This window comes from Colossoma macropomum, unplaced genomic scaffold, assembly GCF_904425465.1.
Source record: "Colossoma macropomum unplaced genomic scaffold, Colossoma_macropomum, whole genome shotgun sequence".
Classification (NCBI taxonomy): domain Eukaryota; kingdom Metazoa; phylum Chordata; class Actinopteri; order Characiformes; family Serrasalmidae; genus Colossoma; species Colossoma macropomum.
Window position 1 is genome coordinate 30,063,349 of NW_023494804.1, and position 24,750 is coordinate 30,088,098.

Sequence of the window (24,750 nt, forward strand, 5' to 3'; positions counted from 1 at the left end):
ACGGATGAAGGACTGGAGGATGACCAACACAAACTGTGCAGCAGCAGATGAGCTATCGTCTCTGACTTTACATCTACAAGGTGGACAGACAAGGTAGGAGTGTCTAATAGAGTGGACAGTGAGTGGACACAGTGTTTAAAAACTCCAGCAGCACTGCTGTGTCTGATCCACTCAGACCAGCGCAACGCACACTAACACACCACCACCACGTCAGTGTTACTGCAGTGCTGAGAATGACCCACCACACAAATAGTACCTGCTCTGTGAGGGTCCATGGGGGTCCTGACCACTGAAGAACAGGGTAAAAGGGGGCTAACAAAGTATGCAGAGAAACAGATGGACTACAGTCTGTAACTGTAGAACTACAAAGTGCACCTATATAGTAAGTGGAGCTGATAAAATGGACAGTGAGTGTAGAAACAAGGAGGTGGTCAGAATGTTATGCCTGATCGGTGTAATCTTTCTGTGTATGAACGAAGTGCGAGGTCTAGCTTGTTCTATGTGTCATGAGCGGCTGAATTTGAGTTCTTGATATAAACCACAAAAGAAACAGACGCCTGAAAGGGATGTTTTGGTTGGTTTTATTGTAAATACGACAAAAAGGAAACAATTTTATTTTACAGTTATTGATCTTTATATATTGGCATGAATTAATATTTAAACATTTGAAGAGACACCTCCTGTGAGTTTTCTGGCTTATTCAAGTTGCAGCAAATGCATGAAACAGCAGATGGGGGCCCAAGTTCATCGGTTAAGATTTTTTACTCTAAATATAATGTCCTTCTTTGACTTTTTCACCAATAACTGTACCTCTCCTCTCTACAAACAATACACAAAGGAATAAATTAAACATATGCAAATGATCAAATCCACCACGCAAAATGAAAGAACAAAAATATTTTGCAAATGTACAAATTAAATCAAATGTACAGTACTAACCACTCACCTAATCACAGACAGATTGCACCTCTGTCTCAGTCAAATATGCACATCCATGGCCAATGACCAGGCAAAAATCAACAAATTCTTTGCATAATTTATTATTCACTTTTTTTTCTTAACTGTGACTCGTCATTTACATCTTTGCAAGAAAACAAGGATACATTGGATTGTAGTATCATACTGTAGATTCAAAAATATTTTTTTTTTATTATTTTAGGAGGATGAGGGGGAGGAAAAAAAGAAACCGCTTCATATTTAAGTGTATAATGTACTCTAAACAGCTTAATACTCGTATAAACCAAGCTTCCCCTCCTCAAAAAGCTATATGATTTATATTTCTCTCCCGGCTACAAAGTTATGATATTGCTTACTGTGGTTGTGGTTGTACAACATAATCATCACACATGATTTTAATATTGATCAAATACAAGAAACATTGATGCACAACTCATACAATGGGGGGCGGGGAAATGGGCCTAAATGTGTCTGTCGATCGAAAAATAAAATCGATACACTAATAAATTACGGCATGTTATTGGTGCAAAGTGCCATTACAAAAGACTTCAACATTATTTTTTTTTCATAATCATAAATAATCAGCAAATATGTGTGAGTGAGAGAGGGTTACTTTTTCTTTTCTTTCTTCTTTTTTTTTTTCTTTTTAGTTCTTTACTCTTTGAAGTCCCTCGTACATGCCTGTCTGTCCTAGCCGTCACATTATGTACATATATGACAAAACGGTTACCAAATATACAAAGAGGAAAACGCCGCTCGTTTTCTGATGGGATGTTACCTCCACGTTTGCTGGCTGCTCTCATCTCGCATCGCCGTCGTCGTCGTATGCGTCGTCATGTCATTGATAATACACATTATAGTACATACAGCAGGTCATTAAGTTAAAGGTGATGGGACCATCCATACGGGCGGTGGGGAATACGGGAACGTAAGCTCTCCCTCATAGTGAGGACCTGCCTGGCTGCAGTGAGGACAAATTTCATATATACAAAGACTACGTTGAGCCCAGGCCCCCTACCCCACGAACTAAAACGATAGTAAAAGCATTCTTTGTTTTGTACTGTTTGGCGGTTCGTCTGAAAGGAGTAACTGCGGTATGAGACTCGCTCTCTTCAGTCTATGGTGGTGCTCGTGGATTCTGTGGTCATGTTTACGTTGTGTTCACAGTTTGCAAACAAGAGGACTTCAGGCGACCTATCATCATATGTGGGAGGGGGAAAGAAACAATCCTAAGGATCTAGGTTACGACAGAGATAAGTTCTTATGTTTCATCTTTTCGCTCGGTCTGACGCTCGGTTCTATTCCAGAACTTCGACACGCTCTGCGTTTCCGCAAACCTCTCGATGGACTAGCAGAGCACCGATCGGTAGGAAATCTCCCAGCTGAAATGTGGCCAGCAGGCTGCCGACTAGGCCTTCTCATCCCTCACTCTCTTGTATCTCTGGTCCTCTCTTAGTATCTGTTCTGGTGCTCGTAGTGCCAGCGGTTGAAATCGATGTTGAATGCCACGATGCTCCCCGATGCCATTCCAGTGATTAGAGTTCTGAAACAGAGAATGAGAACAGAGTCAATCACATCCTACTTTGCAAACATTTAAAAAGAAAAAAAAATCTTAAAAAGATGGTTCTGGTGGTTCATGACTACCATGTTCTACAGTGAGCACTTTATTAGGAACAGCTGTACACCTACTCAACTACTTTTTAGAAATGTTTTATTGTATTTTTTATTGAGTTTACAACAGAGATAAGTCTTATGTTCATCTTTTCGCTCGGTCGGACGCTCCGTTCTATTCAGACCAAATGTGTGGCAGCAGTGCGGTGTATAAAATCATGCAGATATGGACCAGCAGCTCCAAGTAAAGTTCACATCAACCATCAGAATGGGGAAAGAATGTGATCTCGGTGATGTTGATCGTGGCGTGATTGTTGGTGCCAGCTGGGCTGTTTTGAGTATTTCTGTATTTGTACTTTTACAGCTGATCTCATGGGATTTTCTCACACAGCAGTCTACAGTTTACTCCGAATGGTGCGGTAAACATCCGGTGAGCAGACATTCGGAGCGGAAATGCCTTGTTAATGAGAGTCAGTGGAGAAAGTCCAGACTGGTTCGAGCTGACAGAAAGGCTACGGTCTAACCCCAGAAGTCTGGCCATTCCTTTATGTCCACTGCCTCAGAAACAAAGTGGACTACTTCAGACGCAGTGGACAGACAACGGACCAGACAGCGGGAGCTGACTGAGGGCTACTGTATCCGTGACTGAATCACTCGTGGCTCAGTCATCCGGTTTGCACTGTCTATGATGAAACTCACACCTGAGGAAGAATTCCAGCCCACTACTAGATCTTGCTGCCCTGCAGCTCCTGTGTTGTACTAACAGTGTCTGGAGGAGACTCTCTTCTGATACAGCAGTCAGAACTGTGACTGTGATTGTGTCACACTAAATCTCCTGTTTGTGCTGTCAACCAAACCAGCTGTGAAACTGATTAATTAGAAAAGCAAAGGAGAAAAAAAAGCTGATCTTCCTTCCTAAAGCAGGGACACGTGACGGAGCTGAGTCAGATTCATGCTGCACTTGCATGGTGCTGATGTGTCCTGCCTAAAGCATGTACACTTCCTCCGAGATGATTCGTCAAACTTGTTGTGCCTCCAGGTCGTACCAACCTGATACTGCAGATTTTGCACTGGGCATTTTTTTCATCATTCAGAAATTTGCTCCCACACAAATGCTGTCTTTATGAGACATCTCTGCTCTCTTAGCGTCAGTGGCCGCGTGAAAGTGGTCCAGTTTGTTACTCTGAGGCAAGGTGACGTGAACGCCTGGCATTAATTTATGTATTCAATTAAATTAACTAATTAATCAAACAACCAACTGACCAATCAGTTATGCAGGCTGGTCCTATATTGTGTGCATAAACAGTCAAAATGTATTTTTACATGATCTTTTTCTGTGTAAGTTCAGGCTGAAACGTACAGAACAAACTAGACAAAATTTGGATGTAAACTTTCAGGGATATCACAAAAATAAACTAAGGTCACTCCTTATGGATACCAGGGGCCGTATTACAGAAACTTCCTATCCTTTTGTCTTAATTTAAGATCTGACAGGTCAAGATAAGATTTTTCACAAATTCGTATTACAGAAGCAAATCTGACCTTAACTTAAGAATCTTATCTTACAGCATCTTTTCTTATCTCGAGTTAGGAAATCGTAACTTTCTCAATTGACATCGGCAGTCAACTGTCGTGTCTGTTACCTAGCAACCGACCATACGCGCACAGCTGAAACGTAAACATGTAATCAAGTTAGTTAGCCAGACAGCTAACATTAGCTACCGTTACTGATGTAAAAAAAGGTCAAATAAAACTAAAGCGCGATAAACTGAGAGTTCAGAATACTGTGAGAGCTCCCCCTGCTGTTTATCAGAGCGGCACGGTCTCCAGTTTGTCTCCATTTCCCAAACGCTTTAGCCGAGCGCGCTAACGTTACTCCTCCTAATAAACAGACACACGTTCAGCTCCGTCTCCTCATTATTCACCACCATCACTGTAATATTTCATCATCAACATTAACACACGAAGGTGATCAGAGGGGCGGTGGAGATCGAGTCTGCAGCGTCTGGGGTTTTAAACACTGTTAGAAAAAAAACTCAAGTCAAAGCTCTGTTTTCAGTGTAGATAAATGTAGCGTCATTATGCTACTTATCATGCTCATTATGCTGCCCATCACTGCATAAAACAATAGAAACAGACGGTTAAACAGAAGTTGAGACGCTCTGGGGTTTATCTTAAAGTTAAGACAATATTAAGGATATTTTGGCGACGTAGGATGTTTCTGTAAAACCGTTTTCTTATCTGTAAATAAGATGAGATTATAGACTTAAGAACTGTTGTTCTGAACTGGCTTCTGTCCTAAATTCAGTCTTAACTGAAGTTACCATGACAACAAAGCAGATAAGATATGATCTCAGACTTAAGGATTTTCTGTAATATGGGCCCTGGATCCTGGAAGCTCTGCCACCACTTTGTGTGTTTGTTTCTGACATAAAAAGTGGCTGTTTTTGAAGTTTAGGTTCACTGTATGTACTGTATTAACTGAGGGGTGATACATTTTGAAACTAGAAGAATATTTACATACTACATTTCGCAACGATCATCACTGTCATTATTGTATATCATAGTTTGTGCATCATAGTGGAGTCCAAAAGTCTAAGGCCACATTGAAAATCTGATATTGTTTTCATTTAATCTTGGAAATAAACAACAGAATGTTTAAAATTTTTGAGAAAATCAAGACAGAAAAGTTAACAAGTAAAACGAAGTAGAAAAATTCAAGATTCTGCACTGTGTGTCGGTCACCATTCAAACTGAAGCAAATTTATGAATTGACCGTGTTCAGGCCTTTCAAAAGGGTCAGATTCCTATTCCTCCCATTGAAGCTCACGTTCAGACGAATCTCATCTAGTCACCTGAGGCTTTTGTCACTGTTAGTGCATTAAGAAATGATGAAATTCATGTAAATATTTCAGTGATTCTACTTTTCACTCAGATTGTTGAACTGATAATATAATTTGTAATGGAAAAAAATGCATTAAATTAGAAAATAATGCAAAATAGAAGCATTTTCACTGGTCTCAGACTTTTGGACCCCACTGTGGTATCACAGTTGTTTTTAAAGGATGCAGCAATAAGTAATAGTTATTAGTACTAAACAGTAAAGTAATAATTCCACAAAATGTGATAATGTTGCATTTACAGAGTGATAGTATGTAGTAACAACAAATAATGTAAAATAAAAGTCTTATAATGTTTTAAACTTTTTCTGATCAACATCTAAACCGACAGCATAACAAGCTATAATATTATAACGTATTGGTAATATGCTATGGAGGACCAGATTTGCCAAAGTGAAAAATAAATAAAAATCAAAAAATAAATGGCTCAGTAAATAAATCAATAAATAAAAATAACTAAAGTATATATTGCTTATTTTGACTGTAATTATACACATTTCCTTTTTCTGCAGTTATATATTTCACAATTTATTTCTGTATTTTTTTTTTTATTATTTGCCATTTTTATACTTTTTCCCCCATATCTTTATTTTTAACAACTGTTCGCTGTATTTATTGATTCATGTATTCACCTATTTATTTTTTTTCATAAATTCATTTATTTATTTCTGTATTTCTTCGTTCATATGATAATGAGAGGGCGTGTTTTTCACGTTCAGGCATAACAATCGAGACCAGGAGGAGAAGAGCTGATTCAACTGTTCTTTCACTCCATAAAGGGCTGCAGTGTCACGGACAGACAAACCTGCCGATAAATAACTTCCACCTCCTCCAAAGTTCTGACCACCAGGGGGGTTGGGAAGGGGAAATTAATAAATAAACGTAAGTAAATGCAGACATATGTAAGGTTTTATTTATTAATATATTAATTTTTATGTATGTTTATTTTTAGATTTATCATCATTCTTTGTAATTCTAGTTCATATATTAATTTACTAAGTAATTTATTTTTAACTTTATTTATTTTTCATTTTGACCAACCTGTCCTCCATACTATGCAAATTTAAACTAATAAGGTAAACTTTATTCTTGATCATCTGTAAAGGATTTGATCATCTGAAGCATTGTGGTTTTTCTCACCTCTGGTCATGAGACAGGTCCATGGCTCTGATGCCTGCGTCACAGCCTGGGTAGATGTAGAGCTGTTTGAAGTCGCAGGCTTGCCACACCTCCACCACGCCGTTATCGCCTCCTGTCACCAGGTTCTGCCCATCGCTGCTCAGCAGGATAGCCTGAGAGACACAGAGTTGCTTGTCTGTCAGTTTCCCAGTGAAGATGTCAGTGTGTGCGAGTGGTAGTGTTTATCGATTGCTTTGCAGTGTGTTTGAGTGCTTGATCTTACTCGGGTGGAGTCGTTGACTTCCATCTGAGCCAGCAGTTTGCCGTTGATGCTAAAGTTGCAGAAGCGCCCCCTCTCATAGTAGATGATGCAGTGACCCTCACTGGACACTGAGATGAGCCGCGGTCGCACGCAGTTCTCCGGCCCCTCCAGAGCCCTCAGCAGGTCCCCCGTGATGGTGTGCACCAAACATGGACCCTCTATTATATTTACAACACAAATAAACACATCAGCACAATGCAGCTCAGCGTGCTTCCCAAAAACACAGATCAGGCATAACATTACGACCACCTCCTTGTTTCTACGCTCATTGTCCATTTTATCAGCTCCACTTACTATATAGGTGCCCTTTGTAGTTCTACAGTTACAGACTGTAGTCCATCTGTTTCTCTGATACTTTGTTTACCCCCCTTTTACCCTGTTCTTCAGTGGTCAGGACCCCCATGGACCCTCACAGAGCAGGTACTATTTGGGTGGTGGATCATTCTCAGCACTCCAGTAACACTGACGTGGTGGTGGTGTGTTAGTGTGTGTTGTGCTGGTCTGAGTGGATCAGACATAGCAGTGCTGCTGGAGTCTTTAAACACTGTGTCCACTCACTGTCCACTCTATTAGACACTCCTACCTTGTCAGTCCTTGTAGATGTAAAGTCAGAGACAATAGCTCATCATAGCTCATCACATTTTGTGTTGGTCATCCTCCAGTCCTTCATCAGTGGTCACAGGACGCTGTTGGCTGGATGTTTTTGGTTGGTGGACTATTCTCAGTCCAGCAGTGACACTGAGGTGTTTAAAAACTCCAGCAGCACTGCTGTGTCTGATCCACTCAGACCAGCACAACACACACTAACACACCACCACCACGTCAGTGTTACTGCAGTGCTGAGAATGATCCACCACCCAAATAGTACCTGCTCTGTGAGGGTCCATGGGGGTCCTGACCACTGAAGAACAGGGTAAAAGGGGGGTAAACAAAGTATCAGAGAAACAGATGGACTACAGTCTGTAACTGTAGAACTACAAAGTTCACCTATATAGTAAGTGGAGCTGATAAAATGGACAATGAGCGTAGAAACAAGGAGGTGGTCGTAAAGTTATGCCTGATCGGTGTAAGTACACAGCGTCACTGATGCACAGCACCAAAAGCTGTTTTAGAGCTAAAAGCACCCCCATGTGGAGAATCTTCAGCCTGCAAAACATGAATGAGTGACCGACCAACAAGCAAAATGTAAAAAAAAAAACATCAATAAATGAAAAGGTTGGGAGTTGGGTTGTGGGAGTGTTAAGAAACCACATAAAAAGAATAATAAAATAAAAACCACTTAATAATGCAAACATTATTACTACAAAACAACCAAAAAAGACAAAAGTCCTGAGATTAAGAAAACTATCTGATGAACTGAGCAGGCAAATAATTCCAAATCTTGTAAGCATTTCGCTGATGTCGGCAGAAAGATCTCGTATTTCCGTTTTTGTTGTTTTCTTTAGTTTCTGACATAATTTGAAAATGCTTGTTGAAAAGAAACGGCCTAAAACAACTTGGAAAAACGTCTGGTTCCATTGACTTACAAGTAAAGTAAAAGTAAAGTATGTTTTTTCCTTCTCCTGTAAAGTTACCAGTTTGGAGATTTTCTTACGACAACAGCCATTTGCTTTGTTTGAAATGCAACAAAAATGGGCTCTTTTTTCTGTACTAAGGGTAAATGTTTGTGCAGTATACATTTGTCTTAATCTAGTACCTATCTAGAACTTCTCAAGACATGCAAAACAATTATACAGATATACTGCAATGCTGTGTACAGTCATCTTCAGGTTATGCACCTATTCTGAATATTCTTCACATAGTGTTTATTAAGTAAGACTGATTGCAGTAGACAGCAGTGTTACTTGTACTGACCTTTAGCTCCACTGATGACGAGTCCCAGCTCAGCGCACACAGACACACACACCACCTCATGGTCGTGACCGGTCAGAACTGCCCGGGGTGCTGGATAATCACCTGCAACACAACACAAGACAAACCTTCGGACCACTGAGACTCAGATAAAAACCTACATAGACACAAGTTCGTCCTGCTATGGTCTCTGTTATTAGTGCAGTGGTACAATAAAAATGATAATTATAATCGATCAGCTTTTTTTTTTGTGTGTGTTTTTGTGATGAACTGGCAACGTGTCCAGGGTGTATCCTGTCTTCCGCCCAATGACTGCTGGGATAGGCTCCAGCACCTCCCACGACCCAGAAGGATAAGCAGTTTAGAAAGTGTGTTTTTGTTTTTGTAGCAACTCCAAACAAGCAAGCAAAGGCAACACTGTCTGTGTTTACAAGATTTTTGCCAATCCGATTGAATTTATTCAGATTACAGATTCAGACTGAGGTGTTTATTCTCACTCTACTCAACAAACTGATGGAAACTCTTCGTTTACATGCTCACTACAAGTAATACGATCCAAAGTGATGCTCATGCATAGAGAACCACTTAGTGTAGATGTTACCATGACAGCGAACATCACCAGAGTCCAGTCAGAGTGAGATGAGCAGCAGTGAGCAGCGCTTGTGTTTTTAATGACTTTAAAATGATGTCAGACTCAGGAAAACGTCCTTCACATGTCCTTATTAAAGAAGGCCGAGAGGAAGACGTCGTGTTCTGAGACACATAAGCTGGACGTCCGTCCCACCGCCGTCTTTTAAAGACCAGAGCAGAAACTTCTCCTCTGCAGACCAGTTTCTGCTCCGCCATGTTGAACGGTATAAACTCTCACTATGACGTGACGAACACGATCAGAACAGACTTAAACTTTCCGATAGGGAATGTAATCAGATACAGGCGTTTACACGGATATTATTCTTTTATTTAACGGATTATTTAGAGGATTACCCACCTCGATCAGTCGGATAGAAACTGTATTCTGAATGGCCTCAATCGGACTAGACTATTCGGATTGAGGTGTTTACATGGACGTATTCTATTCCGATTGAGCTATTAATCAGATTATTAACGGATTATTGGGCTGCATGTAAACGTGGGTACTGGCAAGAAAAAACTCCCTAAGAGCAAGAAATCTTGGGAGGAACCAAGATGCAAAAGGAACTAATCCTCTGGTTAACACTGAATAGCAAAACAATAAATGTGAAAATAAGCAAAAAGAAAAGAAGTCAGTCTATCACTGGACAGAAATATTTAGATTAACCAATGATATGGGGGCAGTTGTGGGCCGGAGGTTAGGGAACCAGCCTTGTGACCGGAAAGTTGCCGGTTCGATCACCTGAGCGGACAGTACGTGACTGAAGTGCCCTTGAGCAAGACACCTAACCCCCAACTGCTCCCCGGGCGCTGTGGATAGGGCTGCCCATCGTTCTGGGCAGGTGTACTCACTGCCCCCTAGTGTGTGTGTGTTCACTAGCGTGTATGTGGTGTTTCACTGCACGGATGGGTCAGATTGCGGAGGTGAAATTTCCCTGTTTTAAGTGACCTATTAAGGGTCACTTAATCTTAATAACATATGACTACTGTCTGACTACTGGCCTGTCTGAGTAACGCTCGCAGCTCAATACACCCTGACCTGCCACCGCAAGAGAGACAGTGAGTGACTGCATCTCATACACACATACACACACACACAGATACACACGGTTGTTTTTTTTTTATGTATTGATCCTTATTTTATTTTTGTTGTATCCTGTCTTTTTAAAATTACAGCTATACAACTCAGCAATATTGCAACATTTAACTTCTTAAGATCAAAAGGTTTATTTTTTAAACATTTCTAGACTCTAATATGTTCACCGCTCAAATCGTTGTTTTTTGTTTAAAAATCTCTGGCAAGCTTTGGCAAAACAAATGTAGCATTATTTGTTATGTTAATAAAGCACCTTGAATTCAATTCAATTGAATTGTATCAAATGAGAAACAGATCTATGAAAACGTGTGTGTGTTAGTGTGTGTGTGTTAGTGTGTGTGTGTGTGTGTGTGTGTGTGTGTGTGTGTGTGTGTGAACTCACTGTTGTTAGGATTGTCTCCAATGATGTGGTGCCGCCCGCTCCAGTACCACAGCAGCAGCGTAGCATCTCGAGAGCCCGAGACGATGTAGCAGTCTCCACCAATGTAGGACTCTGAGCGAGCCAGACACGTCACTACGTCCCAGTGGCCAAACACAATCTGAGTCAGTTTACCTGAGGACACAGCAAACCAGCAGGGTCAAAATCAGACAGTGCAGTGAAACGGAAACTTGCATCACTTGGATCCACATACAGTACTTCTTTGGCTTTAAAATGCCTCTTTAGTCTCAAAAAAAGGACATAATTACAATGTTTTACTGCAATTATGTGCCCTTTAGAGATATTTCAAAGTCAAAGAAGCAGTGTTTCAGACACAGACTAGAGGATGAGTTCTAAATAAGCTAAATAGACTCACCTGTTTCTGTGGAATACACCCGAAAACTCTTGTCCCAGAAGCCACAGGCCAGAATATAGCGATTGTCAGCAGTGACCACAAAACAGTGTGTGTTGATCTGAATGCTCTGGTCCACCAGATCCGTGATCTGCCTTTTATTCACTCCAGAGTTATTAGCTGTAGTTATCAGAAAAGTCATATTATTACTTAACTCCAAATAAAAGCATATACAATAGAGAAACACTTACCAGCAAAAATCTAACATTTAAATCCAGCAAAAGGCTTAACCAATGAGAAAGACCCAGCTCCACTAACAGTAACAGCACTAATATCAACAGTAATAACAATTTTTATATAGCAGCTTTATGTGGTTCCCAAAAAATGTAAATAAAACAAGAATAGATGAAACGGTGAAGATAAAAAGAGGATTTGCTGTGCAAGAAAAGAGATGAACAATGCAGCAAAGCAAAAAAAAACAGTTAACTAAATCACTGTCGTCGGAAGAAGACCTCCTTTTTGATGTTTTGAGTTTTTGTCTTAATATGAAAATGCCTGTTACCCTTTACTTTACATTGTGTGTGAATTTAATGATGAAAGGACTAAAAGGAACGACCCAAAATGACTTGGAAAAAAGTCTGGTTCCATTGACTTACATTAAAAGTAAAGTAGGTTTTTTCCTTCTTCTGTAAAGTCACCATTTTGGAGATAGAAGTTTTTCTCCCGACAACAGTGAAATGCAAAAGTACATTTAAAACTAAGATGAACAAGTTTTGTGTAAATTGTTTAAACTGTCAACAGGCAATGGGTTTCAAATGGATTTAGGATGTGCTGGATTTATAATATGATATGATAAAGCAGGCCAGCACTTGTTAATCTTCAGATCTAGTGTGCCAGACATTCTGTAATGCATGAAGGTGCCAAACCACATCATCGTCAGCCTCGCACAAAGCTGCTTTCAGTCTAGTTGCTATATAAAGACTCACTGATTGTTTTTTTAATTGAATTATTCAATTCTAAAATGGTACAAGATATCATATAATTGAAAGAGCTCCCTGTTACCTATCAGAGGATCCATCTCAATGGGTAGGTGATGAGCCTGCTCCAGGGAGTATCCTGGGGCTCCCCTGAGACCTGCACAGAACACGGTTTATTCATTTACATAATCAGAAATCCTCAGCAGTGTGGACAGATAAACTGATGAAGAGCTTTCCTTATTTTACTGTTTTCCACAAGACAAAAACAACACTTATGAACACTTATGCAGTGACCAATGTTTTTCCATGGTCTGTAATCAAAACACAACATTTGCTCCACTTCTAAAAAGTCTTCTGAATTTTGATTACATCGTTGTTCACCAGTGGCCGGAGAAAATTAATATTAACCAGTGATGCTATGTTTCACCTCTCCCTCCCACCGTCCCCACCTAACACTGAGCCAAATGCTCATCTAGCTCACAGACACTCCCTGATCGCATATTTCACTAAGAAATACACCGATCAGGCATGACGCTGTGACCACCTCCTTGTTTCTGCAGTCAATGTCCATTTTATCAGCTCCACTTACTATATAGGTGCACTTTGTAGTTCTACAGTTACAGACTGTAGTCCATCTGTTTCTCTGATACTTTGTTAGCCCCCTTTTACCCTGTTCTTCAGTGGTCAGGACCCCCATGGACCCTCACAGAGCAGGTACTATTTGGGTGGTGGGTCATTCTCAGCACTGCAGTAACCCTGACGTGGTGGTGGTGTGGTAGTGTGTGTTGCGCTGGTCTGAGTGGATCAGACATAGCAGTGCTGCTGGAGTTTTAAACACTGTGTCCACTCACTGTCCACTCTATTAGACACTCCTACCTTGTCAGTCAGAGACGCTCATCACAGTTTGTGTTGGTCATCCTCTAGTCCTTCATCAGTGGTCACAGGATGCTGCCCACAGGACGCTGTTGGCTGGATATTTTTGGTTGGTGGACTATTCTCAGTCCAGCAGTGACACTGAGGTGTTTAAAAACTCCAGCAGCACTGCTGTGTCTGATCCACTCAGACCAGCGCAACACACACTAACACACCACCACCAGCTGAGAATAGTCCACCAACCAAAAATATCCAGCCAACAGCGTCCTGTGGGCAGCATCCTGTGACCACTGATGAAGAACACAAACTGTGCAGCAGCAGATGAGCTATCGTCTCTGACTTTACATCTACTAGGTGGACTGACAAGGTAGGAGTGTCTAATAGAGTGGACATTGAGTGGACACTTAAAAACTCCAGCAGCACTGCTATGTCTGATCCATTTGTACCAGCACAACACACACTAACACACCACCACCACGTCAGTGTTACTGCAGTGCTGAGAATGATCCACCACCCAAATAGTACCTGCTCTGTGAGGGTCCATGGGGGTCCTGACCACTGAAGAACAGGGTAAAAGGGGGCTAACAAAGTATCAGAGAAACAGATGGACTACAGTCTGTAACTGTAGAACTACAAAGTGCACCTATATAGTAAGTGGAGCTGATAAAATGGACAATGAGCGTAGAAACAAGGCGGTGGTCAGAATGTTATGCCTGATTGGTGTATGTCCCATAGTGCAAAACGTGTTGTGATTTCCTGCTCATGTTCACTTTAAACAATTCAAAATTGTATTATATGTTGGATACATCATAGTGGCCCCTTTTGCCTTGATGCAGCTTTGCACATTCCATTTTCTTCTCCAATCTTTATATTTTTAATTTGAATTTTTCTGCATCATTAGAGCACGGACTCTGTCCTTTATATTGCGTGAAGTTTTCATACTGAATGGAACGAGAGAAATGCTCCAGAACTGCTTGGAATGAAATCTTTTCACTTTAACTTCCATTAAAATAAAGAATGTTTTTGTCCTCTAATGTAAAATTGCCACTTTGGAGATACTTGTACAGCAATGATATGCTGAGCACTTAAGACAGTATTTGTCCTGTATAAATTCATGCATAAGCATTAACTTTACTGTTTGTCGTACACACTGATTTCAAGCAGTTGAGTATTAGCCTTTGGATCCAAATGTCTAAAATGATGAAAAACAAATTCAGTCGGATACGTACGAACGTTTGAAAGTATACAATCAAATGCAAAAGTTGGTCACAATTACTGTTTTTTAGCTGAATTTGCCTTTTTGGGAAAAAGAAATGTGGCCTGTGCAAAAGTTATGGCTTAAGTTAATATGTTCTTTTTATATATTTTGTCCATATATTTTAAATTCAAGAAATAAATAGAAATTGCCATATTTGTGTTGTCTGGTAGAGGATGTGTGAACCTAAATTCACTTAGAAAATCATCAAATCGTGTCGTTTGACCAGGGGTGTTAAATGATGCGTGTTAAAGCTTCTGGCTGACACTGCTGGCTGTGTGTTAGGGGCAGTGAGGTGTGCCAGGCCGGGCGCCAGCGCTCACCGACAGTGTTGTGCCAGCGGTTGACGGCGAACAGGCGGCTGCAGGTGACCGTGACAGCAGCGGGAACGCTCAGGTGAGGCAGCGTGTTTGCGGCCACGTGCGTCACCGGAGAGTTGGAGGGAAACTTCAGCACCATGATCACATCCTGCTGCATCTGATCCTTAAACATGAGCGGACTCTGAGGAAGGAAACACTGATGAAGAGAAAGAGAGCGAGAGACGCAGCCAGAGAAGTAGAGGAGGAAGGAGAGGAGGAACGAGGAAAAGAGGAAGGAAGGATGAAGGGAAAAGGGAGACAAAGGACGGAGAGAGGAGAGAGGTATGTTAAAGTGGAACCGTAAGGTAAGTATGAGGAACTATGGTGGGGTTACAGGGTTACAGGGTGACGTATAGGGGATAAAGGATAAGGTCTGATTCGGGTCAGAGGGAGGAGGGTTTGACTGGTCTAATCTAAGGCCCAATCCTATTTCTTCTTTTTACCCCTACCCCTTGTTTTCGAGTGTCACTCTAACCCCTTGGAACTGAGTTACAGGGTGGTGGTTGAAATCTTCCCTACGAAATGGGAGAAAACATTTCTTCATTAACAGCTACCAGCGCTGCTCTGTAGGCGACCCTGCCAGTCTGCAGTGACAGCAGAGGAGGGTAAAGTTCACTGCTGGGCTTTAGTTACATTTAGGGATCATATGACTTCAAAGAGGGGGGCAATTATTTATTATCACCCACCCCTAATTCTTCAGTGATACGAAGCTGAAGTCAGATATTCACCAGCTTCTTGTTCAAACTTTCCTGTTCCACCTTAAATGGTGCAGCAATTACATTCTGCCACTTCAGGCATCAGAACTGCTGGACTATTTAAGGTGGAACGGGAAAGTTAGCTAGCTAGCTACCGAGACATTAGCATACTTTTAGCGATTTTTATGCTTGTTATGAAGAAAACGACCAAAATACACTGAAACAACATTAAACTAAGATAATATAGTAGTTATCGTAATTTTTAAATGGAGAAAATCCTCACGTTTGTGGGTTTCTTTGGTCTCTTGTTCTCCATCTCGCCGTTTTTTCTTTTTTTCCTCATAACTCTCTGTTTGGAGTCTCTGAAAAACCTCCGTTTGGAGGGTCATGTAGCCCCAACACTTCACCCTACCCCTCTATTTCAACAAGAATCGGGACACCCTACCCCTAGACGTGAACGCGCAAAACAGAGGGCTAAGGGCTCAGTGGTAGGGGCGAGGGGTGAAATGGGACTGGGCCTAAAAGTGCTCTAATCATGGGTCTATGTGCCCAATAGTTTGTAGATGCTGATCCAGCATTTTCTTCTGAAATTAAGGGTATTAATAGACCCGCTGTAGTCGTGCGTCACTCTGTAGTCCTCGTTATGCCCATATTAGGAACTCTGGGTCTGAGCTCCATAGGGTTCTCAAGAAATCGTCTCTGTCGCTGAGTTAAATATAAACGTTTAGAACCCGTTTAGAACCCGATACGTTCTGTCTGTGTACATTTTTCTCCCGAACGCCACTGGATCCTCCGAATTACGAGGTCACAGTGGTGCTGAACGACTGTAGCTATAGGCCAGTAACACCAGTGATCTCACTGATCTCAGTTGAGAATGCGGTTTTGAGAGGAAACACAGAAGTAATAGTTTATACTAAAAGTACGTTTTAGACCGAAACTTTATAACAAAGCTATCACAAAACAATAACCCCGGTATCAAGCAATGCATTCATAACCATTTTGTGCAATAACTTAACAGGATGTAGCTTTTAGAGCTATTAAATGCTTTGGACGTCTGGTTCCTAGTACTATAATGGTGAACAATTCTGACTCTCTAGAAAGGCGCGTTTCACACCGAACCACTCCGAATGATTTTGTTTACATCTAGACCTTTGAATGATTAAGTAATTTTGCAAAATCGGTGGACCCTTTAATTAGATTTTTCGCTGAACTATTCCTTTAAAAGTACACGATGAATAAATCAGCTGCTTATAACAGACGATGTATATAATACCACAGGTATGATGTGGTGAAAGAGTGTAGGTCTCACCAGATGCATGGCGGAGCTGCGTGGAGGATGCGGCTCGATCAGCAGCTGAGAGGGAACCTGGCCGAAAGTCTGGATCTGAGCCTCCATGGACTAGAGAGAGACAGAGTGAGGGAGAGAGACAGTGAGTGTTCTAAGTAGGGAAGTGTAAATGAGACAGCAGCCTGAAGTTGAAGTGTTGATCAGTGCCCACGTGTCTCTTCCAGCTTTGTCTACCTAATTAGACAAGCACACAATGGTGCTTTCACACAGAGGGCCAGGGATGAAGTGTGAGGCCTCTGGCAGTGCTGAGAGCCAGCCATAATTGGAGAAACAGAAAATAGAAACAGGAACAGGAAGCGAGGACAGACAAACCTGGACTCAAACTGAAGAGAACATATTGTACTTTGCAAAAACAGGCTGAAAGGATGTCTGAGTGAGGGTCAGAGAAAAGGACAGCACTGAAACCTGACCTCCACGCCGTTATTCAACTGGACTGGAAATAATGCTGCTTCACAAAAGCAAAGGACAGTCATCGAGGACACAAAACACATTTTAACTATTGGGATTTCAGCCCTCATAGAAAAACAGGGTAGGTGGATGGTTGCAGTACGACTCCTTTTAAAGCATGTAGGAGGAAGTGCTGAAGGGATGCCTGCGCAGTGTGTGTCTCACCTCTCTGAGCTGCAGGTCCGTGATGGTGTCCAGGTTGATGGAGCCTTCGTAGGACATGTAGTGGAACACGTTGAGCGCTCTCACTGCTTCCGGCCCTCGCTGCTTGTAGCCGAAGATCAGGTCGATCCACTGGTGCAGCTGGCACGATACGAACTCGCTCTCCAGCGCCTGAGACAAGCCGGAGCGGTTAATTAGGACTGCTGGCAGAAGTAATGCAGATCTATGTGGCGCAATTACCAGTGCTGGAGTCGCTTCAGCAGTTCAAACTGGCCACACTACAGTTTTATAATCGCAAACACTCAAAATGTGGAAAAAACAAAAAGACAATAAATCTCAAACTACACAAGCAAACCCTGTAGAGCTGATGCAGTGATGTGTTGCTGGCCAACTTGCATTACAGACGATGAGCCAGCTCATAAAACTGAAATATGATAAAAAGTTCAAGCACCTGGTATCTATCTGCAATCCATCTCAAGGCTTAAGATTGGCCAGTGAAAGATTTTAAAGATTTTAAACTCAAAGAATCTGTTTTAATCAGCATTTTCACCCCAAATCATAGAGCCATAGAACTGAATCATGAAAATGTCCAAAGAAACTCAACTGATCTGGTTTGGTCAGGATGCTCACAGCATACAGTTAAACATTCCTGTTCATGTGAAAGGCTTGACAAGCTAGGCACTTTCACAAAGAGCCTCAGGACTCGTCTGCTGGGCTTTATTTTACTATTTATTTATTTTATTACGTATTAGTATAGGGTGCTGGGTGCTTTGCGCCTAAAATAACAGTATTGTTAACGAGTGCGTTTCATAATCGGATTTCTGCAGGTATCTGATTATTTAAATGGTCATGTAAACACCATACTCCAACCTAGAAATCTGATAAAGAGACCTGGATTTTAGCTCATTAATCAGATTTCTCAGTCTGCATATGCGTGAAAACAGACAGCGGTACCGGAAATAAGCAAGGAGCATCGCCACGAGACGCAGCAAAACACTTTTGGGGATGGGGAGTTTCCCCATTATCTGATTACTCAAGCGCATATAAATGTGTTTACTAATGGATTACTGAAAAAAATCGGATTTTCTGCAGGTATTGGATTATTAAGTGCATGTAAACGCACTCGTTGATATATTGTGTAGCTGTACCTCGGATATCTGCAGGCATACATACAGTCCTATTCCTTACCATTCTGTTGATGCGAACAAAGTCCTCTGGTTTTTTGGCCCAGACTGGCAGCTCCACATCACATACAGGTGTGCGGTCCTCCCTCGCACCCAAATCATAACCATTACTGTTCACAAACATCTCAGGGAGGTAGTAGAACTCAGGGATCAACTCCTGTTCCACAAATAGAACATATACAATGGATTAATAGTAATAATAGATTAAATCTGTACAAAAATCAGTATTTCTACTAAAGCTGTGACAGGAGCTCCCTGATCACCTGTTGAGGGGTCGAGGATTCTACAAGTTAAACTGGCTACACTACACTAAATTTGTAGGTGTAGTATAGCTGTTCACTCTGTCTCACCTTGACGTCGGATGTGTCCCTTTGGCAGCTCCTCCAGGAGCGCATGATGCCGGAGAACGTTCTGTCCGGATGGTCAAACTTTTTGTCGTTCCCGTTCAGGTAAAACGTAGTGAAGGGCTCCTAACACAGTGGACAGTACAGGAAAAGAAGGTGAGAAGATGTGAGAGCATCTATATATATATTCTTCTTACTGTTGCAGGATTTTCTGTTGGACAGAAGCAGAGAAATTCTAACCAGAGTGTGCAGTATAGACTGTACTCAGTATAATTAATCAGTAGAACAGGAGAGGGAGTGTGTTATCGTGAAATAACATCACAGCTGTGATTTTATTTGCAATACCACACGACCTCAGATGCTCTATTGCTTTTATACAACAGTTAAATAAATAAAGTAAGAAATGAATAAACTGGGCTGTCACCAAACTCCGCTTACTCGCTGCACAGTCTGCTGTAAGACTCGCCTTTGAAGTACAGACTGAGCCATAAAACTGCCGCAATATCAAGTTCAGCTCAGTTTTGTCAGTTTTTTCCAGATCAGTATTAATGTTGTTTTGTTCCAGCCAGTCTGTAAAGCATCTTACAGTCCATTTAGTTTGGCGAATGGTGTTGGGTTCATTTCTGGCTGATTCCAGGTTGTTTAGCTGTTCTTCTGTCACAGCTGCCGACTGAAAAGCTGCTCAGTGGTGATGACAGTTTGGGAATTTAGTGTCGTCTCATCTTCAGAGTCTGACCAAATCGGCTGTCGGTCAAATGTGATCTTAAAAGTGTCCATTTTCTGTTTGTGGCAAAGTAAGAAGTAAAACCGTTCAAATGTCTTGAGCGTCTCCTACAACTGTCAAAGTCGTTGCTTAGCAACAGCATCTCAGCGGAGTGATACAGTGATACGTGAAAAAACGTGATGTTATGGTGAAATAACAGCACGATTAGAACGCTTCTCAACCAATCAGCTTGCGTGTCCGGAACTAACTGTTGTATAATGTGCTACACTGAACAGCTTGAGTATGTATTAGAATATTACAGATGGCTGTAGATATCAAAATTTGCTGTACTGCTATATGTTATTCAAATAAATGGACATTTGTGTTTTTAGTTTTTTATTCGTCACAATATATATTAAAATATGTTTAACTTTATAATATATTGTTCTATATTTGAATATTATTTCTTTAAAAATCTTGTACATCTTCTAATAACTAAAATGCCGTGATGGACTGGCGACCTGTCCAGGGTGTTTGCTGCAAAAACCAGGAGGATAAGCGGCTTAGTTGATGAGTGAGTGAGTAATAAAACAGTTAAAATGCCCTTTCCTACTATGAATATCTAGTGGCCTGCAGCTGCAGGGGTGTACGCTATGTGCAGTGTAGAAGACACAGTACAGAATGGCAGTGCTCACTATTCTGTGCAGCCAGAGTAGAGTGGAGGCAGCGGTGGAGTAGAGGGAGGTGTAGTGATGTGGGGGGGTTCCGTCCTCCTCCCACGTCTCATAATGCTCTGCATAAAAGGCTGCACGCTTCGGATTCAGGGCTCCGATTGGCTGAAGGAAAGAAAAAGTAGGAAGACTTCATGACAAAAATGGTTTTTTTGGTTTTGCTGATGATCTTGTGCCGATGGGTATAGAAAACATTACATGGGGACGGTCAGAATGTACCTTTGACAGGTCCCTGAAGTTGCCGGGCAAAGTGAGGTCCAGCTCCTCAGACTCGTAGTTGGTGAGGACCCAGGGGAAGACCGGGTACTGGTTCAGATCATTATACGTTCTCCCTGGACACAAACGTACAGCATGTGTTAAAGTCTTAGCGTGAATGACCTCTATAACGACGAACTGTACATGCTGACCAACATCATTGCTGTAAATGGCAGAGAGAGTAATACTTTTTGTGATTTGCCTGTACTGCCCCTCTACTGGTCAAGAAGTAGTCACATTAGAACAGGGAGTAGCTCAGTGTTGCCATGACTGCTCAAAAGAATTTATTTACTTATTTATTTATACATATATTTATATATATTTTTTCAGCTCACCAACCTCACATTCAGTTTGTTAGCACATAATCCCTGTTGACGCACGTGAGTGCAGCAGGATGGACCAACACGAACTGACGCTAATGGGCTAGTTTCAAGTTTAAAGTTCAGGTTTATTTGTCAACATGTCAGGACATTCATGCATTGAAATGCTTGTGGCTCATAATCACTCTACAGAAAGTAAACACAGTAAAAAAAAATACAAGAAAATACTGAAACTGAGATATATTAAATATACACAAAATGTAGACAGGAGGGAGCTACGTAAGGAGAAAAATCCTCTCTGCTATGTACAAATATATTTATATTAAACAAGGGATAATCTGTGAAGAATATATTCATTAATACAAGTGACTTAAGTGACTCAGTGTTATTGTTATTTAAAGTGACTTATTAAAGTGGCTAAATCGCTTATATAAACATGGAAAAAAGGTCAGAATACTAAATTTCTTTTTCACTGTCGGACGCTGTTTCAACTAATTTAAAAGAACGGTCCAGATAACCGTTCAGCTACACGGCCAATTACAAAACACAAATGCACAACTCAGAAACTCCTCTATTCTGAACTGCTACCCTGTAAAAATACCTTAAATGTGATGGCTACCCTCATTCTCAATGCTGTGTGAAAATGTGTAAAGCAGTCATAATATATATAAGGAACTGAACACATATTTATATGTATTTATCCTTTCTGTATGTAGCTTTTTTACAGAAATAGCTGGTCAGTTAATGGTCACAGTGCCTCAGACTTTCAGTGTATAAAAATCTGCTTGCCATTCTGAAGTGAGTAGATATTAGTTCATCAGATGTCTGTGTACACAGCATTGGAGTGGAGCTGCCTGTAATTCTTCCTGATTTTGTTTTCTATTATTTACATCTTATTTTTCTAGTTATTTTCCTAAAATCTATATTAATATGTATTTTTGTGTTCAAATTTACCAGTTCAGTCTGCATTGCTGTGATATAGTTACACAGGGGTGACTCACAGTGGCTTCCTCAGTGGCATAACTGTCTAAAGTTTGTCCTGCCATCGGGAGATCGCAGGTTTGAATCCCAGCAATGCTGCAACCAAAGAAGCTGTCTTTTTTCACTGACGCCGGTAAAATCATGGGTCGACGATATTTGCCACTGATATATCGGTCAAGTTCTAGTGTGTAGTCTGCACTACAAAGTGTTAATTAAGTGTTACCACTAAAATAACAGTTCCAGGTCAGGATATCGTCATCTTTGTCCAAAAAAGGAAAAAGTATCTCCAAAATGACAATGTTCTTTACTTTTAATATAAGTTAATGTAGGGATTTTGAGCAATTTCACACACTGTGAAGGACAGCTGAAATAGAAAAATAAAGGAGATGCTTGTTTTTTATTTTTTTGGACGCGGACAACATTCATACAAAACAACAGAAGAACGTAATTCTAGTCAAATTAATGCAGGCCAGTTGTCATGTCAGTGTATTCTTAATACACTGCAAGCTGTATCACCTTATGTAGCGAAACATGTCTGAACTGTGCTAAACCTCATCACTGTATCTCCTCTCCTGTTAATACTGTGCAATGTATCATAACTGCTGCTGTAATGACTCTCACTGCTCACTGTACACTGTAATACTGCTGCAACTCCTAGTTATGTCTATACTCACTGTGCTTTTAGACCTCATACCACTCAGTGCCTGACCAGCTCTCATGTAAATACAACAAATCTGTCTCATATGCCATGTAAATACTTTTATTACTACTTTTATACTTATGTCTATTTTTATTTCTATTTTCTGCATTGTATATGTAAGTTTATGTGAAATTATATGTCTTGCTACTGAAACACTGCAATTTCCCTTCAGGATCAATAAAGTTCTTTCTATCTATCCATCCATCCATCATGTAGTAACAGAAATACAATTCCCACAACGAGGCCAACTGTGCTCTCTAGGACTCCCAGCCACGGACGGCTGTAGCATCGCCAGGGATCGTACTCGTGATCTCCTGATGATAACAGGGCCAACGCTTGGACAGTTGCAGCACTCAGGAGCCCCAGAAACACATGACTGATATTTTGTCCACATCATGCATATCTTGTGGTGCGCATTCTTACCTGCAATGGTGTTGAGGAACATGAGGTACTCAAAGTTGGAGATCTCTCGCCTCTGCCAGCGCTGGGTCATGTTGGAGGACTTAAAGAGCTGCCGGGGAGTGGCCAGAGAGATCCGCCTGCAAGCAGGGCAGATATGTCATAAGACAGTCACACAGATATGATACATCTGAAACAGTGCTTAATCTTAATCATCTGCATAAATGAAGGGAAACTTGCTCTCAAATCACAGCTTATAGTTTGAGACCCATTATGAACATATGCGACCATGTCCTACCTTGCTTGCGGGAGGCCATAGCTGGTGCCGACCCCAACTCGGGGTAAACTGTACACCACCTTTTTGACTGTAGCCTGATCCGGGAAGTTGAACATGACTGATGCTGTGGGGAAGAGGACGGTCAGTTTGGTAGACAACAGATAAAAGGACGCTAAAATAATTACAGTAAATTGTACAGCAAAGTAATACTGAAGTATATTCATACTGAGGTTATTAAAATGTTCTTGTCTTACTTCTGTTGGCCATGAAGACCTCTAGGCCAGTGTTTTGCAGCAGGTAACGTCTGGCGAACACGGCTCTGATCTCACTGAACATCCACTTCCCATGAAGACCCTCAGAGTACGCCAACACCTAAACACAAACACGCAACATAAATGAAACATAAAATATGAAATGAGCTGTAACTTCCACAAAAGCCATATTTTAGGTTTAATTTTTTCCAAAATACAAAATTCAGTAAACAAACATTAATAGTGTATTAAATGTGCTGATCTCTGCAAAAAATACTGTCCTTTAGAAAATCAACAAAACATGGAATTTGGCCAAAGGGATGTTCACTGCATACAACTGTACATTCAGTCTTATGTACATACAGTATACTAAATTATGTGTGCGCCCTTATTCCTGTCGCATGTTACGGTGTAGTATGTGTGCACTTTACTTGTGTTGTGCTGTAATTTGCACAGTTTTCTCCTTGTCTGTCAAATATTTAAAAACGTTACAATTCTAAATACAGCATTTTTAAAGGTGCAGGGAAAATGAGTAGAATAACATAACATGACTGTAAAAGCCATTTTCTATGAGAATGTTATACACTACCAGTGCTAAAAGTGCAGAATAACTTTCCATAGTCAGATTTAATCATTTATACAATGGGTATTAATTATCTTACTTACATTCCTTTTTTTGAATGTTATCCATGTCGGGATTTGATCTCCACTTTGGAAATATGACGAATTATGGATATTCATTTTATTATGACTTAATTCATGATATTACACAACTTTCTTAGTCATTGTAGAATGTTCTACAGCTCTGGTCATCGTTCTGGACACATCTAACATTTTTTCATGTTTATTTACAGCTTCCTAGACCCTAAAACTACTGTGAAGTTTTATATACTTTTCTACAAAAAAGTTTTTTTTTCTTTTTTTTTTTTTACTGAAAATAGTGATTTCAAACTTTTCCAACAAAGATGACTGTCAAAAACAAAAAGTACATAGGCCTGTTTACATATTGTTCGTGTTTCGTATTTACATTGTTGTCCATGAAATTCCCCATACCAGCGACATCCAACTGACACTATACGGTAAAATGGCGACTGGCTGCACAAGTTGAGGCAAAGAAAGCAGTGCTTCACCAATTTGGTGAACCAGTAGCTCATCTCACTTCCTTATATGTGTATCAACGTTAAGTCATTTTTAGCTTACGACACCACAAAGTTCCACATTTGGAAAGTTGGC

At 40.8% G+C, this 24,750-nt stretch overlaps 1 protein-coding gene across 1 annotated transcript in view; it reads right to left on the bottom strand.

The window, feature by feature from the left end:
• Positions 1-565: 565 nt before the first annotated feature.
• nbeaa (neurobeachin a) overlaps positions 566-24,750 on the bottom strand; it is a 199,846-nt gene continuing 175,661 nt past the window's right edge. The window contains exons 40-56 of the mRNA XM_036594648.1: positions 23,521-23,638; positions 23,288-23,390; positions 23,014-23,129; positions 20,554-20,666; positions 20,299-20,439; positions 18,907-19,026; positions 18,561-18,713; positions 17,376-17,543; positions 16,725-16,814; positions 14,685-14,877; positions 12,319-12,390; positions 11,281-11,436; positions 10,869-11,039; positions 8,764-8,865; positions 6,871-7,067; positions 6,609-6,760; positions 566-2,500 (exon numbers count right to left, since the gene is read on the bottom strand). Coding sequence (XP_036450541.1) covers positions 2,410-2,500; positions 6,609-6,760; positions 6,871-7,067; positions 8,764-8,865; positions 10,869-11,039; positions 11,281-11,436; positions 12,319-12,390; positions 14,685-14,877; positions 16,725-16,814; positions 17,376-17,543; positions 18,561-18,713; positions 18,907-19,026; positions 20,299-20,439; positions 20,554-20,666; positions 23,014-23,129; positions 23,288-23,390; positions 23,521-23,638 — 2,256 coding nt within the window. The 3' untranslated portion in view covers positions 566-2,409. The remainder of the gene's footprint in view (positions 2,501-6,608; positions 6,761-6,870; positions 7,068-8,763; positions 8,866-10,868; positions 11,040-11,280; positions 11,437-12,318; positions 12,391-14,684; positions 14,878-16,724; positions 16,815-17,375; positions 17,544-18,560; positions 18,714-18,906; positions 19,027-20,298; positions 20,440-20,553; positions 20,667-23,013; positions 23,130-23,287; positions 23,391-23,520; positions 23,639-24,750) is intronic.